At 34.0% G+C, this 15,101-nt stretch overlaps 3 protein-coding genes across 6 annotated transcripts; 2 read left to right on the top strand and 1 right to left on the bottom strand.

Annotated features, from left to right (window-relative positions):
* Positions 1-799: 799 nt before the first annotated feature.
* LOC114275504 (uncharacterized) lies at positions 800-14,812 on the bottom strand. 4 transcript variants are annotated; one of them, XR_014358032.1, is made up of 12 exons: positions 14,475-14,812; positions 13,392-13,433; positions 13,142-13,286; positions 11,462-11,691; positions 11,071-11,128; positions 10,281-10,358; positions 9,945-10,033; positions 8,774-8,855; positions 7,311-7,502; positions 7,038-7,186; positions 1,409-1,534; positions 800-1,260 (listed from the first exon to the last, which is right to left on the bottom strand). XR_014358032.1 is itself a non-coding variant. In XM_082911677.1 (11 exons), the coding sequence occupies exons 1-10, from the start codon at positions 14,642-14,644 to the stop codon at positions 7,040-7,042; spliced, it is 1,233 nt and encodes a 410-aa protein (XP_082767803.1). In that variant the 5' UTR covers positions 14,645-14,812; the 3' UTR covers positions 800-1,408; positions 7,038-7,039. The 4 variants fall into 4 exon arrangements, 3 of the variants coding, with proteins under 3 accessions (XP_082767803.1, XP_082767802.1, XP_082767804.1); XM_082911677.1 differs by lacking the exon at positions 1,409-1,534 and having other exon boundaries at positions 800-1,408; XM_082911676.1 differs by lacking the exon at positions 1,409-1,534.
* Positions 4,278-5,235, top strand: LOC145814712 (uncharacterized). Its single transcript, XM_082911719.1, has 2 exons — positions 4,278-4,670; positions 4,727-5,235. The coding sequence occupies exons 1-2, from the start codon at positions 4,419-4,421 to the stop codon at positions 5,090-5,092; spliced, it is 618 nt and encodes a 205-aa protein (XP_082767845.1). The 5' UTR covers positions 4,278-4,418; the 3' UTR covers positions 5,093-5,235.
* LOC145814711 (uncharacterized) lies at positions 5,150-6,546 on the top strand. Its single transcript, XM_082911718.1, has 3 exons — positions 5,150-5,603; positions 5,701-5,819; positions 5,912-6,546. The coding sequence occupies exons 1-3, from the start codon at positions 5,150-5,152 to the stop codon at positions 6,401-6,403; spliced, it is 1,065 nt and encodes a 354-aa protein (XP_082767844.1). The 3' UTR covers positions 6,404-6,546.
* Positions 14,813-15,101: the final 289 nt, after the last annotated feature.

The raw sequence follows: 15,101 nt of genomic DNA, 5'->3' as shown, positions 1-15,101 counted from the left end.
ATAAATAGGTCTTTATTTACACCATTGACAACAAAGTAATAGGGAATTTTTTAATTTTTTTATGATGGAACTTAAATAATATGGAACCTAATTTGGAGTAGTTGTTACTCTAATATCACGAGTAACAACTGTCGGTATCCATATAAATAAAGAAAAGGACAGATTTCACTAATAAACCAAGTAAATCAATTTGTTAATGTAGTCCTTGTTATTTGAATCATAATACATTTAGTTATTTTTATTTTGTATCAATTAATCCAAATGTAAACAATCAATTTTTAAGAGCAAATAGGTTCTTAATATTTTATTTTTTACAAAAACAAAACAAAACAAAACAAAACAAAAACATATTACTTGTTTTGTATCATGTACAAGATTGGGGCTCTATATGGTTCTTCTATGAAAAAAATTGATTTTTTTTTCCGGCCCAACATTTTAGTAAACTGGTGTTCGTTCTTCATGCTTGGGAATTTTTCCTCTCCAAACTAAACACCTGGCGATCCACAAGGAACTTCCGTCAATGGTATCATATATGGTTGGAAAGAATAATACTAGGGATCATAAAAAAAATATCATGAAATGTTTCATGAAGATTTTCTATCCCTTAATTAATTTGTGGTGTTTTCTTGTATGTGTAATCTAACGGTAGAAAATCTTTCATGATCATTTTCATGATATTTTTTTCATGATACGTAGCATTAAACGGTTGGAAAACTTAGATCATAAGCTAGACCAAAACAATAAATTTGGCATCGTTCACTAGAAATAAATAAATCACAGTTCATAAGCATCACAACTGAGAAACCAACTTTTTGTTTTTCTTCTAATGTTAAAATTTTCTCTGTTGTGATTTCAACAACCAAATAAATCAACCATTTACGAATTTTGAGATCCCAGTATCTGCAAGAACCAATCAAACTGTTGAAACAACACATTATGTTAGTGAAGGATGTCCAGTCCCTGAGTGAGTGAGAGAGAGAGAGAGAGAGGCAGGCATAAACTGAAGTTCTAATGCTGTGTAAATGAGAAGATTAAAAAAAAAAAAAAAATGAAGCTATTAATGACTGCTAGGTAGGATCCCAGACATTTCTTGAAATGCTCGGCAAGCGCAGATTGAGGGTAATGTGCATCACTGATTCAGTTCTCTGTCCCATCAAGACTTTCAACAGCTACTATGATGACCCACGCTCACTGATTGGTAGTTTCCTCTGATTAAATAAATTTGCTCGTAACCCGTGCCTTTCAGAGGTTGTTTAGTTCCTGCAACACCATTTTGTAAACCCCAAGCATGTGCAATAGATCAAAATCGGATAAAGTATAGGACAGAGATCCCAAAAAAAACGGCACTTAGAGACCAAATGTGAGAAGTCTAGTCTGAATTGGATGAAAGTAGTTCCTAATTGTGTACCTGAAAATTTTTAAAAGGACCGATAAAGTTCTACATAAGAATAACACAAAGGTCGTGCATCAAGATGTTTGAAACTCATCAATGGAGAAGCCAGTATGTAAAACAAATAAGCAGACTACATTTCATCTGTGGGACACAAATTGAAAAAAAATCAACAAATACCAAGGAGATGGAAAGATCCAATTCGGCCATGTAAATTTGATGAATTTGGACTAAAAATGGAAAATATATTGATTGCTTATTTATGTGCAAACACCAGAATATAAATGGTCCAGGAAAGGGTGGTAGATGTGGTTAGGGCAGCAAACGAGCTGAGCCGAGCCGAGCTATTTGGACTTTATTTATTAAAATTTTAATGAGTTGGAGCTCTTCATAAAAATTTAACAAACTGAGCTCGAGCTGAGTTGACTTAGGCTTGACTCAAGCTCGAGCCTTAACGAGCAAAAAAATTTTAAATTCATACTTGTGTATGAGACTAAAGTTACAATTAAAATTTCGATTAGATAATTATATATACAACCATATAAACATACTAAAAAAAGACAACATTTTACCAAAATAATAATATCTATCACCACTATTATGTAAATGTACTATCTATAATTAACTATTATTTTACATTTATATTTTTTAAATATATAAATAACATATTTATCTTATTTTTTATACATATTTTTACATTATTTAATATATAAATAATAAATGTTAAACAAACCAGCTAACGAGCCGAGCTTATAAGTCGAGCTTTAGCATATTTGGGTTTGTTTATTAAAAATCTAACGAGCTCGAGCTCGAGCTCGAGTTCAAGTTCGAGTTCGAGCTCGAACACAAAAAAAAATTAATGAACCGAGTTCGAACAAGCTCTTACTGAGCCGAACTCAAGTCTGTTTACAAACAATTCTATTCATTTGCAACCCTAAACGTGGTTCAGTGTTGTCAAAGTCGCACCTAGGCACAAGGCAAGTCGAGGCGCACCATCTGCGCCTGTACAGGTACCAGGCGAGGCGACTTAAGCCAGGTGAGCGCCTTAGCCACGACTTGAGCAAGGCGAGAGAGGCGCAAGGCCCTCGCCTAGGCGCGACTGAGTGTTTAATCTGTAGATCTGATCTAACGACTCAGATGAACCTTTCAAATGGCTCGTAATCACAGAGGATTAGAACTCATGTACCATATGAGCCAAATAGGACTCAGATGAACCCTAATCGAAGTCGTCTTTCCTCTTTCGCCTCGCAATGGAGTTCGAGCTGCTGGAGCTGGACTTCGTCTGCAACTACGACTGCGACATAAGAGCTGGACTTCGACAGCGACACTGGATCGACTTCGGCTTCGTAGGTTCGACACTCTCTTACCTTCTTCTTCTTCTTCGTCTTCGACACTGGTTCGACTTTCATTTTTTTTTTTTTTTTTCCTTTTCTTTTTTTTGCCTTCGACTTCGACTTCTTGTTTTTTGTCTCCTCTGTTTTTTGTTTTGCTTCTTTTTTTTTTTTTTTTTTTTCAATTATTTGAGTTGAGTCTATTTTTTTCTATTTTTTCTTCAGTGGATCTATTTTTATACATTCATTATGATTATTACATAAACAAATAAATAAATTAATTAATTCATACATACATAAATAAAAAAAATAGATACATTACATTCATTATGATTATACTGAAATTGATTCATCATTATACTGAAATTAATTAATTCATCATTAATTAAAAAAATAGAAAATTGATTCATAAGTTAATTAATTCATACATTACATACATTACATTACATACATTGAATCATAACATTAATTAATTCATCATTAATTAAAAAAATAGAAAATTGATTCATAAGTTAATTAAAAAAATAGAAAATTGAATCATAACATTAATTAATTCATACATTACATTACATACATTAATTAATTCATACATTAATAGAAAAAATAATGTAACATAGGAATGAATGTAATGGAATGTAATGTACATTAATTAATTAATTCATCATTAATTAAAAAAATGGAAAATTGATTCATAAGTTAATTAAAAAAATAGAAAATTGAATCATAACATTAATTAATTCATACATTACATACATTACATTACATACATTAATAGAAAAAATAATGTAACATAGGAATGAATGTAATGGAATGTAATGTACATTAATTAATTAATTCATCATTAATTAAAAAAATAGAAAATTGATTCATACATTACATACATTAATTAATTCATATTCATCACATAACATACATTACATTCATTATACTGAAATTATTTTTCTGTTATTTATTTTTTGTGTTGTGTAGTAAGTACTAAGTAGAAAATGACATCGGAAAGTAATAGAAAAGATCCGGCGTGGCAATATGCCCATATGGTGGAGGAGAATAATTTAAACAAGTTTGAGTGTAATTTTTGTGGTAAAATATCAAATGGAGGTGTTTATCGGGTGAAACAACACCTTGCGGGAGGTTATAGGAATGTTACTACTTACCCGAAGTGTCCTTCTCATGTAAGAGAAGAGATTAGAGAGTTCATGGCTTAAAAAAAGACACAACAAGAAGAAATGAACATGTTGCCTGATTTCGATGACATGGACATGGAAGATGAAGATGAAGATGAAGATGAAGATGTCGTTGAGATCAATGTCAATCAACACCGCAAGTTGACAAGTAGTAGCCAAGGGTCATCCAAATCCAAATCCAAATCAAAAATGCCAAAGAGAAAAGGGCCTATGGATGTTTACTTCACACCCAATCCTGAATCAGTGGTGAAAAATCGAAAAGACCAAACAAAAGGGAAACAAACTAAAATTGATACAAATGACCCCTACAAAAAAGAAATGAGAGCTCGGGCACTACAAAGATTTGCAAGGTGGATGTATGATGCTCGTATCCCTTTTAATGCAGTAAATTATGAGAGTTTTGGACTAATGATTGAAGCCATTGGCCAATATGGTCCTAGTATGAAGCCACCGACTTACCATGAAGTGCGGGTTACCTAACTCAAAAAAGAAGTGAAACATACTAAAGATTTGATGAAGTATTATAAAGAGGATTGTGCAAAATACGGGTGTTCCATAATGGCTGATGGTTGGACTGATAAGAGAGGAAGGACATTGATTAACTTTTTAGTTAATTGTCCAAGAGGAACCATGTTTGTTGAGTCGGTTGATGCTTCTAACTATTCAAAGGATGGGCAAAAACTATTTGAATTACTGGACAAGTTTGTGGAGAAAGTTGGAAAAGAGAATGTGGTGCAAGTTATCACTGATACTGCTGCAGCTAATGTGTTGGCGGGTAAGAATATTTCTTCATTCCTTACATCAAAATTGTTTACTCATAGTTTGTTTTGTATTTAAAATTTAAAAACTTGAAAATAATAATTCTTCATTATTGTTACATTATAGGGAGGTTTTTGAAAGCTAAGTATGAACACTTGTATTGGACACCATGTGCTGCTCATTGTTTGGACTTGATGTTAGAAGACATTTTCAAGATACCTAGACTGAAAAAGACATTTGAAAGGGGTATTGCAGTACATGGCTACATTTACAATCGGCCTACGTTGCTAAACATGATGAGGCGCTATACAAATTTGAAGAATTTGATCAAGCCTGCAAAAATCATATTTGCAACCGCCTTTTTGACTTTGTCTAGGATGCATCAACAAAAAAACAATTTGAGAAAGACGGCCACCTCCGAAGACTAGACCTCAAGCAAATGGGCAAAGGAGCCACAAGGTAAAAGAATAGCACAAACTTTGTTGATGCCTTCATTTTGGAATACTGTTGTGTTTGCCCTTAAGGTCTCGGGTCCTCTTGTCAAAGTGCTTAGATTGATTGATACCGAAAAGAAACCTCCCATGGGATACATTTATGAGGCAATGGATAGGGCAAAAGAATGCATTGCAAGTTCATTTGATCATAAAGAAGAGAAGTATAATGAAATCTTTGAAATCATCGACAAAAGATGGGATGTCCAATTGCATCGGCCTTTACATGCAGCTGCGCATTTTCTTAACCCAGAATTCTTTTACCCAAAAGCGTTAGAGGTGCAAAGAGATCATGAAGTGATGAATGGGTTTTATGAATGCATGCAAAGGTTGGTCCCAGATATCACTGTTCAAGATTTGATCACTAATGAGATGAGTATTTATACGAAGGCTGAGAGTCTTTTTGGCAAGTCTGTTGCGATTAGGCAAAGAAATACAAGAGCACCAAGTAATATATTATAGACTCATAGAGTTTATTTTTAGTAATACTTTTAGTAAAACTTAATACTTGGTAACAATTATTTCTAACTAGTAGATTATCGCAGCTGATTGGTGGGCATCATATGGTTCTTATACTCCAAACTTGTTAACTTTTGCCATAAAAGTCCTTAGTCTAACATGTAGTTCATCGGGTTGTGAACGAAATTGGAGTGTATTCGAACATGTGAGTATTTAACATTCTAACTAATTTTTTGTTCAATTCAAATATTTTTTATTCTCATTATATAGAATTTAATATCTTTTTAATACTTGCAGCTTCATAGCAAGAAAAGAAATAGATTGGAACAACAACGTCTCAATGATTTAGTGTATGTCAAATACAATAGAACATTGAGATTTAGGTATGACATGCGCAACACTCTTGATCCCATATCTTTGCAAAATATTGATGAAAGCAATGAGTGGTTGCTTGGGAGGATGGATGGAGAATTAGATGAAGATAATGAGCCTGTGTTTGATGATGATGATGATGATGATGATGATGATGATGATGATGGCTTGACGTGGGCCACTGTTGCTAGAGCTTCTGGAGTAGAAAAAAGTAGCCATGCAAATAGAGCAACAAGTTCACGCTCAAAGGCACAACCGAGGATATCTAAATCATCAACATTGACTCCACTTCAATTAATAGATGAAGAGGAAGCAGGCTCAGATGACACAGAGAAGAAAGATGTTGAGGGATCCAAATCAACTGATGGAGAAGAAGATGATAGTTTGCTTGCCATTGATGTTGAGGATGATGATTGACTGACACCGACCAAACCTACCATTTCTTTTGATATTGATGTTTTTAAGTGTTAAGACATATATTAGTATTTGCGGAATATTTATGTTTTGGATGTTTAGTGTTTATGTTTTTATTTTATTGAATGTGGATTATTTGATCTTTAAAAATTGGAATGTTATGTAATATGCACTTTCATGGCTTTGAGAATTATTCTATATTTTGTCTTGAATCTTGATTACTTTTTATTTTTTAAAAAATTGTCTAAGTACTATGAATGATTAATCTATATTAATTTTTCTATTTTTTACAAAGACTGTGCGCCTTACTTCAATAAAACCCGCACCTCACCTTGCGCCTAGGCCCCGAGAGACCTTCAGCGCCTTAGTGCGCCTGGAGCCTTTAAAAACACTGACGTGGTTCATGAGATCCATGAAAATCACAAGCTCATGGTCAACCCAGAAGGCATGACAACGAACTCAAAGTGTCCGTATCGTGTCCTAAAGGCTGTCCACGGAGATGGAAAGATCAATTAGGCTATGTAAACTTGACGAATCTAGACTAAAAATGAAAAATATATTGATTGCTTATTATGTGCAAACACCAGAATATTTCGGCACAAGAGAAAAACCAAACAGAAAGGAAATCGCATCTCACCTTCACCATGATAACCAAGTGGAAACTGCCACCAATGGCAGCATTAATACAAATCCGTAGTTGACCAAGGTGTCAACATCTTCAATTTTTTCCATCTTGTCATGAAATGTAGTCATCATGCGTGTAAAAGGACAAGCAACCTCTTGATCCTACAACATGCATCGTTTGCCCTCAGTATCATCATCACCCGTATAACAAAGTAAGATTCACAAGTAAGTGCAACTGAATTTTGATAGGACACTTTTTTCTTGTAAAGAATCTGACAGAACTCACCTTTTTGTTTGAGTCATTAATTTCTTGCTGGCCATTTGAATTTAAAGATGTTCTCTGCTCATGCAGGCTGGCTGATGGATCAAACGGCATTTTGATTTTATCCTTGCGGGACTCTCTGCCTGAGAGGGCTCTATAAGATGAATCAGTGTGAATAGTTTCCATGACTGAACCAAAGAAGTTTGTGACAGGAACCTAATGAGGTGGGAACGGCAAATTAGTAAGAATTTCCTCCAATTAGATCAATTTATTTTAGGAGGAATGCTTAATCTTGGTTGGTTTATAAGAACCGCAAGCCCACTACATAATAGTACAGCTCATATAACCTATGGCACGTGGATGGATCTCAAAAATTGTCATTAGCATTTTATGCAAAAAGAAACTACTAGAATGGCTGGGATTTTGGAAAGTGTTATAGGACCAAAAAAACTTATCCAACCCCTTCCCCAAGAAAAAAAATAACAATATAAATTTTGAGGAACCTTTTCCTATAAAGCTGTAAGCTGTGCTTGTTTTTTTATGCAGATTTCATCAAGCAAGGAAATATTTGACAACCAACATTGTTCATAAGATTCCTCTTCAGAAATGAGATACCAACAGAGGCTAAAGGTAATGGAAGTTCTCGATTATAGAAAGATATGTTGAAAAACAATCGCATGATTTGGATACTCATATTAAAGAGAATACAAGTAACAAAAAAATCTTCTTTTAAAAAAAAAAAAAAAAATTGTTTCTGTGGCATTGGGTTGGGGCCATCATGTCTACTCTTAAAGAAAATGACTATAAGCTGCAGAATGCTTGAAGCTGCAATTTAACCAAGGAATGCAGAATATTGTCTGATTTATTGCTACTAAGTGATATAGAAACATGGGTGAAAGTTCCATCCAAGGTGGTCCTTTGCAGTTTGGACAGCCTCTTTAGAGATGATTTTGACAATTCATAAACTACTTCAAAGGTGCGATATGGAAACGTATCTTTCTTCATACGATACATAATCTACTAATCTACTGAGTGATAATGTATATGACATGTATTGGATATTGTACAAATCTGACAACACTGTATACAATAATAAAGTAATCATGGCAAAATCTAGCTAAAAGGTAGAGCTTAACTTGAGAAAAGGTTTAATGTTTCATTTTCATTTTCTGTTTAGGTCCAGCTTTTATGTTCATCAAAGTTGACTATCACTGTGTCACAACAATTTCTTATAGTTATGTATTTTGATTTCTTGGGTTTCCATCATTTTACCATTAAGAGTAAGATTTCATATGCTATCTTTCCAACCATAGTTATTTTAAAGGCCTCTTTCCCCTAAAATCACCATGGATTTGCTGGTCCTGTCAAGCTCTTTTATACTTTTGTGGTGTACTTGGGTTGGTCTCCCTTCCTCACTTCAATATTTCATCTAATTAGCCATCCAAATAAAAATAGAAAAAGAAAACAGCAGATTTGGAACTTCATACCTCCTGCAATTGTCGTTGGTATAGATCTGTTCGATAGTATGCTGTTGACATCAACATACTTGGATTATATGAACCGAAAAGACTGCAAATAACCACAAAATTCATCATTCATTGTACAAGTTTCAAATTGATGCAAACAAATAATCTTGCCAGAAGATCACCCGGAATAAATATTCAAAATGGATATTTCCAGTACAACTGACAGAACAAACAGCGTTCCAATATATCTTAAATGGACAAAGTCATCCTAATGGAGCACCTAAGTTCATACTCAATGCACAAGGTTCCTGCTTACAGGAGGGTCTGGGAGAGGTAGAAGGTAGGCAGCCTTACCGCCACTTTATAGTGGAGAGGAAAACTCTCGTGTCTTGAATCCATACCACAAGGCTAAGGGCAGATAGCACTTGCATCATGGCAGGAGATGCAAAATTTTCCGTATTGAACTCTAGAGTAACTATTGACCAAAGATATTGGGAAGTTCAAGAAACATTCTGCTCTGTTTGGAGAGTATAACACCTACATGCTTCCTCCAGAATCTGACCAGTTGCTGATAGGCAAGAAATTCAACAACTTTCTAAAAGTCAATTTTCTAGGATTTGTTAGTATTCATTTTCATACTCCCATAGAATTTTCATTTTGTCTTAGGTTATTGAAAATCCATTCTTTGATCCATTAGTTCTATATTTCTTGATATTCCTTTCTCATAGAAAATGAATAACAGAAGAAAAAATACATTCTAAGTACTGAACTTCACAACCATCGAAGGAAAATAAGTACAGAATATCATTTTAGAACCCCATGTCAAACCAATCCAATTTCACTAGCTCCAATCTTATATGCAACTGGTAATTACTACGATCTTATAAAATTGAAATAGGGTTGATCTCCACATGGAGGTCGGCCTCGGCTTGGCCTCCATCAAGTGTCACTATAACTTGTGTTGAGCCTTGTTGAACTCCAACCCAAAGCAAACCACAGGAGTTGCAGTGCTTGACACCACCGATATTGCAGTAAAAAAGGGAAAACTAACCATACCTACAGGCCACAAGCCAATAATAAGGCAACTAAGGTGAAGACTAGATTAATTAAGGAAATAATAGAAAAATGAAAAACAGCCTGCAGGCAATAACAGCAGAAGTGGATCATTTGGAAATGTCATATTGCAGCATACCTGCTCAATGGAGCATTATCGTATATATTTAGCCTCTCAAAGAAAGCAAGGGTATAAAATGTGAAACGATCCACAACAGAGACACCAACCTGTAACAAAGAAACAATTTGAACAAGAGACAGTAACCAAAGATACACGATGAAACATAGCCAACGATTGTAATAAGAGACAGTAACCAAAGATACACAATGAAACATAGACAACGATTGTAATAAAAAAGAAGCTACAGTAACATAGACAACGATTGTAACAAAAAGGATTACAGCATCCCCAAGCATAAAATTATTCCATCACATATCAGTTGCAAAATGGAAATGCCAGTAAGTCTATACTTACATCAGAGTCCAAGTGATGTGAGTAAGAGTTTTCTCCCTTCATGCTACTTCCAATAGTCAAAACACCAGGAGATTGAAGCTGCAAGGAAAGAAATGATATTCCACTCCACATCAAGACTAATTCTCAAGATATATATATATATATATATATTTTTTAATCAACAACATAGATATTTGATTAAAAGATAAAAGGAGGAAGTAGCGGGACAATAGTTCAGTGGTTAAAGCTCAGTCTATCAACCTTGAGATTATGGGTTCAAACCTGAGGACAACCACTTTCAAATAATGTCAAAGGTTAAGTATGTAACCAATGTACCCCTTCCAGACCCTCCTCCAATGGGGATTAAACTGGCTGACCCAGAACCAATGCAAGTGAAATTTCTCTACCATTAAGGACCATTTTGAAACCAAAACACCAGTTAGCAAGGAAAAGCAGACCAGTTTAAGAGTTAATGAGGTTAATATGTATTCTAAAAAACTGGGAGATTCAGCCAAGCCAACTGTCTAAGAAAGAAGGTATGAAACAAAGTGAATATGAGCAAGGCGCTACCCTGGCTTTTCATAGGTTTCTTGTAGTCTATATCATATGGACTGTGGAGTGTGCATCTTCAAGAAACTGGGGGTAAAATTGGTATTTCATTCAAACCACTTACCAGGATATTCGCTCAAACTGGTCTATTAAATTAAATTCCCAAACAAGCAGACAAAATGTGAACTTAAAACTTGAATAGGAGTCCGTAGAATATTACACAAATAGAATAGTCACAGCATTTAGAAAGATAACCACAAACCTGAGAAAAGAGAGTAGCAGCTTGGCAAGTGTCAACCATTATCAACAGCTCCTTGAATCTGAATTTTGATCATAATCAAGAGCGTGTAAGCTCACTACTTGAAAGTGAAGATTAACATTTAAAAAGGAGCTCTTAACTTGTAATTGAATACACCCACGAAGAAGGCCTCATTATATTATATACCTATTAAAATTTCAACATAAGACCGACATATATATATAACAGACCTTTCTAGAATCACAATTAACTAATAGCAATTATTATATTTATATGCTTAGTCATGATTGTTTGAAACCATATTGTCTTTCTATTGCACAATCAAAACATAATGAAATTTAATTAGTATGAAAAGACCAAACAGACAGATGTAGCATTTAGGACGTGCTCTCACCTACGCTTTTCCTTCATTTGTTTCACTGCATCGGCTAAATCGTGACTTTGAAGCTCCTCTGAGTCCTGAAATTTTAAAAATTCATCTCCCCCATGTCCTGTCATGTATAGAAGTATGTGGCTTCCTTCATCGCTTAGAAGCCGTTTTGACCTTGGAACTGCAGTTTTATGACGTCCTGTTAAAACTCGCAAAAAGTTTTCAACTGTCACTTCATAACCTCGATAATCTACCTGACAATATCAGAGCATAGAAAAATCAGAATACAATCTAGAATGTGCAAGTGTAGGAAAACTTCTAAAATTACGTTACCAAATACGAAAATGGCATGCTAGTTGCTTAATACACTAAATGAATGATACATTAAAGAGTGGATTAATGTTTAGCATTAAGCATTAGCAGCATATTAGTTAACCTTTTATAGTCATGAAAAAAAAGCCAATCTCATATATACACAATATCAGGGAAATTGACATCACAATTGGCAACTGTGGGAACTTTGCACTTGTCTATTAACAAGAAAAGCTGCTGATAATATCAACAACAAAGAAGGCAGAGGACCAGCCCATCCAGTACAACGGCTTGGTTGCTTAATGAATACACCCAATAGTAAATAAAAAAGAGGAAGGTGGAAATGGTAGTTAAGCTGTAAACAAATACCCATATTTATGTCGGCATTCAACAACATTTAAAAATCAAAAGCTTCTTTCATTTTTTAATGGCCATAATATTGCCAACTAAAAACAAATCCTTGAATGAAAAATTTTCCATGAACCAAAACATATGATCATCCTTTTAAACATTCATATATCCAATGTCTTCTATTTGTGCTCTCAAGCACAGCACTACAGCTGAAACCCAACACCTAAGAAGCATGGACACGGGCACGCAACACAACACAGACACGACACGGACACGCCGACATGCTAATTTTCAAAAAATGCAAGATACGACACATGGGAGACACGCATGAAATATATAATTTTATATATTTGTTATATATTATATATATGAATATATCATTCAAAAATAATAAAAAATACAATATGACACAAATTCCTATAAATTTATATACTTTTTGTTTTATTATTGTATCTTAAGTTGTCTTGTTCAAATTATAATTAGTTTCACATGTGTCTAATCAATAGACACGTGTGTTTAAGAGATACACACGTGTGTCCTCCAAGTATCCAAAGAGTGTCCGGGTCTTTAAAATATAGGACACGTTTTGAAGAGTATCGAACATGTGTCGCGGAAGTATCCAAAGAGTGTCGGTGTCCGACGCGGATACATCACCTTCTTAGAAGTGTCCGTGCTTCTTAACCCAACACAAACTTGGGGGACTGAGAAGATTGACTATGCTTAATAAAAAAGATTCTACAAGAAAATCCACAAATCAATAAAATCATAAAGAACTAGCACAGTAAAGGCAACATAAATTTGAGAGACATTTATGAAGTTAACACTATCCGAAAATTAGTGCCACAACCATGGCTTTGAAAACCATCTTATTCATCATATACATTTAGTCTCCCATCATTTTGAATGTGAACCTCTAAGGAACAAATTCTGCTCTTTTTTGATATGTGAAGTGGGAACTATATTTGAATGTTTAATAAGACAAAGATCATATGACTGCCCAAAATAACATTCACAAGTTCCAAGTAAAGAAACAAAGGCCACCTCAACATTATCTCCATACAAGTTCAGTCTGTGGTTCTCATTGTTGAAGACTTGGGCAGGATATTTGTTCCGGGCATTGCAAGCCATATCATCAGCCAACATAAGAATTATCCTCTCATCAGGTATTCCTAGCCTTTTTACTGTCCTGAATTGAAAATTTCACAAAATGAACAATTTTAATTGGAAAAACTACGTATGCCGGACAAAATTTAAAATAAACATAGGAATTGATAACGAAATGGTCACATACCTGTATAAAGATAAGGTATTGGCCATATGCCGATAATTAAACCTGAACAACAAAAATGAAAAAGAAAGTTCACTTTCAAGGTAGAGTCATATAGAATACTCAATCTTAAAACCAATCACAAGGTGGCTCAAATTTGGCATCTTGTTGACTAACAGCATCAAAGACACAGTAAAATGCTTATTTATCAAAAGAATAAAAATAAATAAATAGAAGGTAAACTTAGGAACATCTAGCATTTTTGGATGCACAGAAAATATTAAATTTTGTGAGAAGCTGATGACACATCCACAACAGGCAAAAACCAATCAAATTTGACAATGTGAAAAATCATGGGAAAACGGTTTGATTTCAAAGTGAAGCCTATTGTGACATTGCATAATCAACTTTCCAGATTTTACAAAGTACCCATTTGCATGATCATTTAGGTTGACATATACCCCAAGTCACTTGTAGGTTTTCTTTAGTTTTCCCAATGTAGGATGCAGTTACAATCCATGAATCATAAGTTGGGTCAAGGTCAAGTTACATTATCAAAACTTTCAATATGGCCTTTAGTTGGATTAGAAGAGTAGTAGAAGTCAAAATCTTAAGTTTCTAATTTGAAAGCCATAATCCTGTTAGAGTTTGGACCCCTTAAAAGTTACAATGCTTTCAATTCAATAAATGACATATTTTGAAAACTTTCTGAAGCTTTTGAAGATCTCTTAACATTTTTTCTTCTTCTTTTTCTTTATCTTCCTCATTCAACGGTAGAACATAAAAGAAGAAAAAACCAGCTTCACTATTGGTTCACAGCACCTGAAAGCTCCTATCTTATTGACTTTTCCCAATCTGAGAGCATATTATCATAACCCCACTACCCCAGCAAACACTTGGCATGACACCCTAATTTCGATATCAACTTGGAAAATTCCTTCTCTTTCCCTCGAAAATAGCATTTCAAAAATTTAGAATGTGTAATGTGGAAATCAAATCAAACCCCAGTCGTCTCTATCATGTACTTCACAGAAATGCCTAATTTCGAACTTCAATTTTATCAGAGTATAAAGAGAAAGAGTGAAAAGGGGGAAATTGAAGTGTTACCAGAAGCGAGAAGTGCAGACCAAGACAGCCCAATTGTTGGTGTGCCTTGTGGTTGATGATGAAGAAGAAGAAGATCTTGAAGCAATCGCATTACAGAGAGATAACGAACAAAGAAGAAAGAAAGAGAACACCATGAATTTGAAGAATCTCTCCATCTTCAACTGAATCATTATAATTCCCACTTCTTTTCTGTTGTTTGTTTGCTAGATTTTACCAATCGAGGGTTTAGAAACGGTGAGAAATTGAGAATCGATGAAAATGTAGAGCTTCAAAGTTTTTCTTGGGAAAAAAGTACAATAAATTTTGCTGACAAATAACTTGATTGGTTATGTATTTTTTTATAATATAATGTTTACTATTTATTTTTATTTTTTTATGGGAGATGTTGTTTATTAAAATATAAATTTTAAAAAAAAATTACTTATATGTTTATATCACATACTTTCTTTTTTCTTTTTAGATTACCAAATGTTTTATTAGAATTAAATTTGATAAAAATATTGGCGAAATTGTACTCCAATTATTTCATTAAATTTGTATCAAATTAAGTTTTTATCAAAATTTTCATTGAATCAAGGGTTAAAATAAGTTTTTTTTTTTTTTTAACCAAAATTGATAAAAAAAAAG

Source organism: Camellia sinensis, unplaced genomic scaffold, assembly GCF_055761805.1.
Source record: "Camellia sinensis isolate YWXY unplaced genomic scaffold, ASM5576180v1 Unanchor12, whole genome shotgun sequence".
Lineage (NCBI taxonomy): Eukaryota > Viridiplantae > Streptophyta > Magnoliopsida > Ericales > Theaceae > Camellia > Camellia sinensis.
Note: the sequence above shows the minus strand (reverse complement) of the source record. Positions and strands in the feature narration are given on the sequence as shown.

Coding starts and splice junctions, on each gene's coding strand:
- LOC145814712 (XM_082911719.1), top strand. CDS start 4,419: ATGAAGTATTATAAAGAGGATTGTGCAAAATACGGGTGTTCCATAATG. Junction 4,671..4,726: donor CTGATACTGCTGCAGCTAAT/GTGTTGGCGGGT, acceptor GTTTACTCATAG/TTTGTTTTGTATTTAAAATT.
- LOC145814711 (XM_082911718.1), top strand. CDS start 5,150: ATGCCTTCATTTTGGAATACTGTTGTGTTTGCCCTTAAGGTCTCGGGT. Junction 5,604..5,700: donor AAGAAATACAAGAGCACCAA/GTAATATATTAT, acceptor AGATTATCGCAG/CTGATTGGTGGGCATCATAT. Junction 5,820..5,911: donor ATTGGAGTGTATTCGAACAT/GTGAGTATTTAA, acceptor TAATACTTGCAG/CTTCATAGCAAGAAAAGAAA.
- LOC114275504 (XM_082911677.1), bottom strand. CDS start 14,644: ATGATTCAGTTGAAGATGGAGAGATTCTTCAAATTCATGGTGTTCTCT. Junction 13,434..14,474: donor GTCTGCACTTCTCGCTTCTG/GTAACACTTCAA, acceptor TTTGTTGTTCAG/GTTTAATTATCGGCATATGG. Junction 11,692..13,141: donor TGTATGGAGATAATGTTGAG/GTGGCCTTTGTT, acceptor TGATATTGTCAG/GTAGATTATCGAGGTTATGA.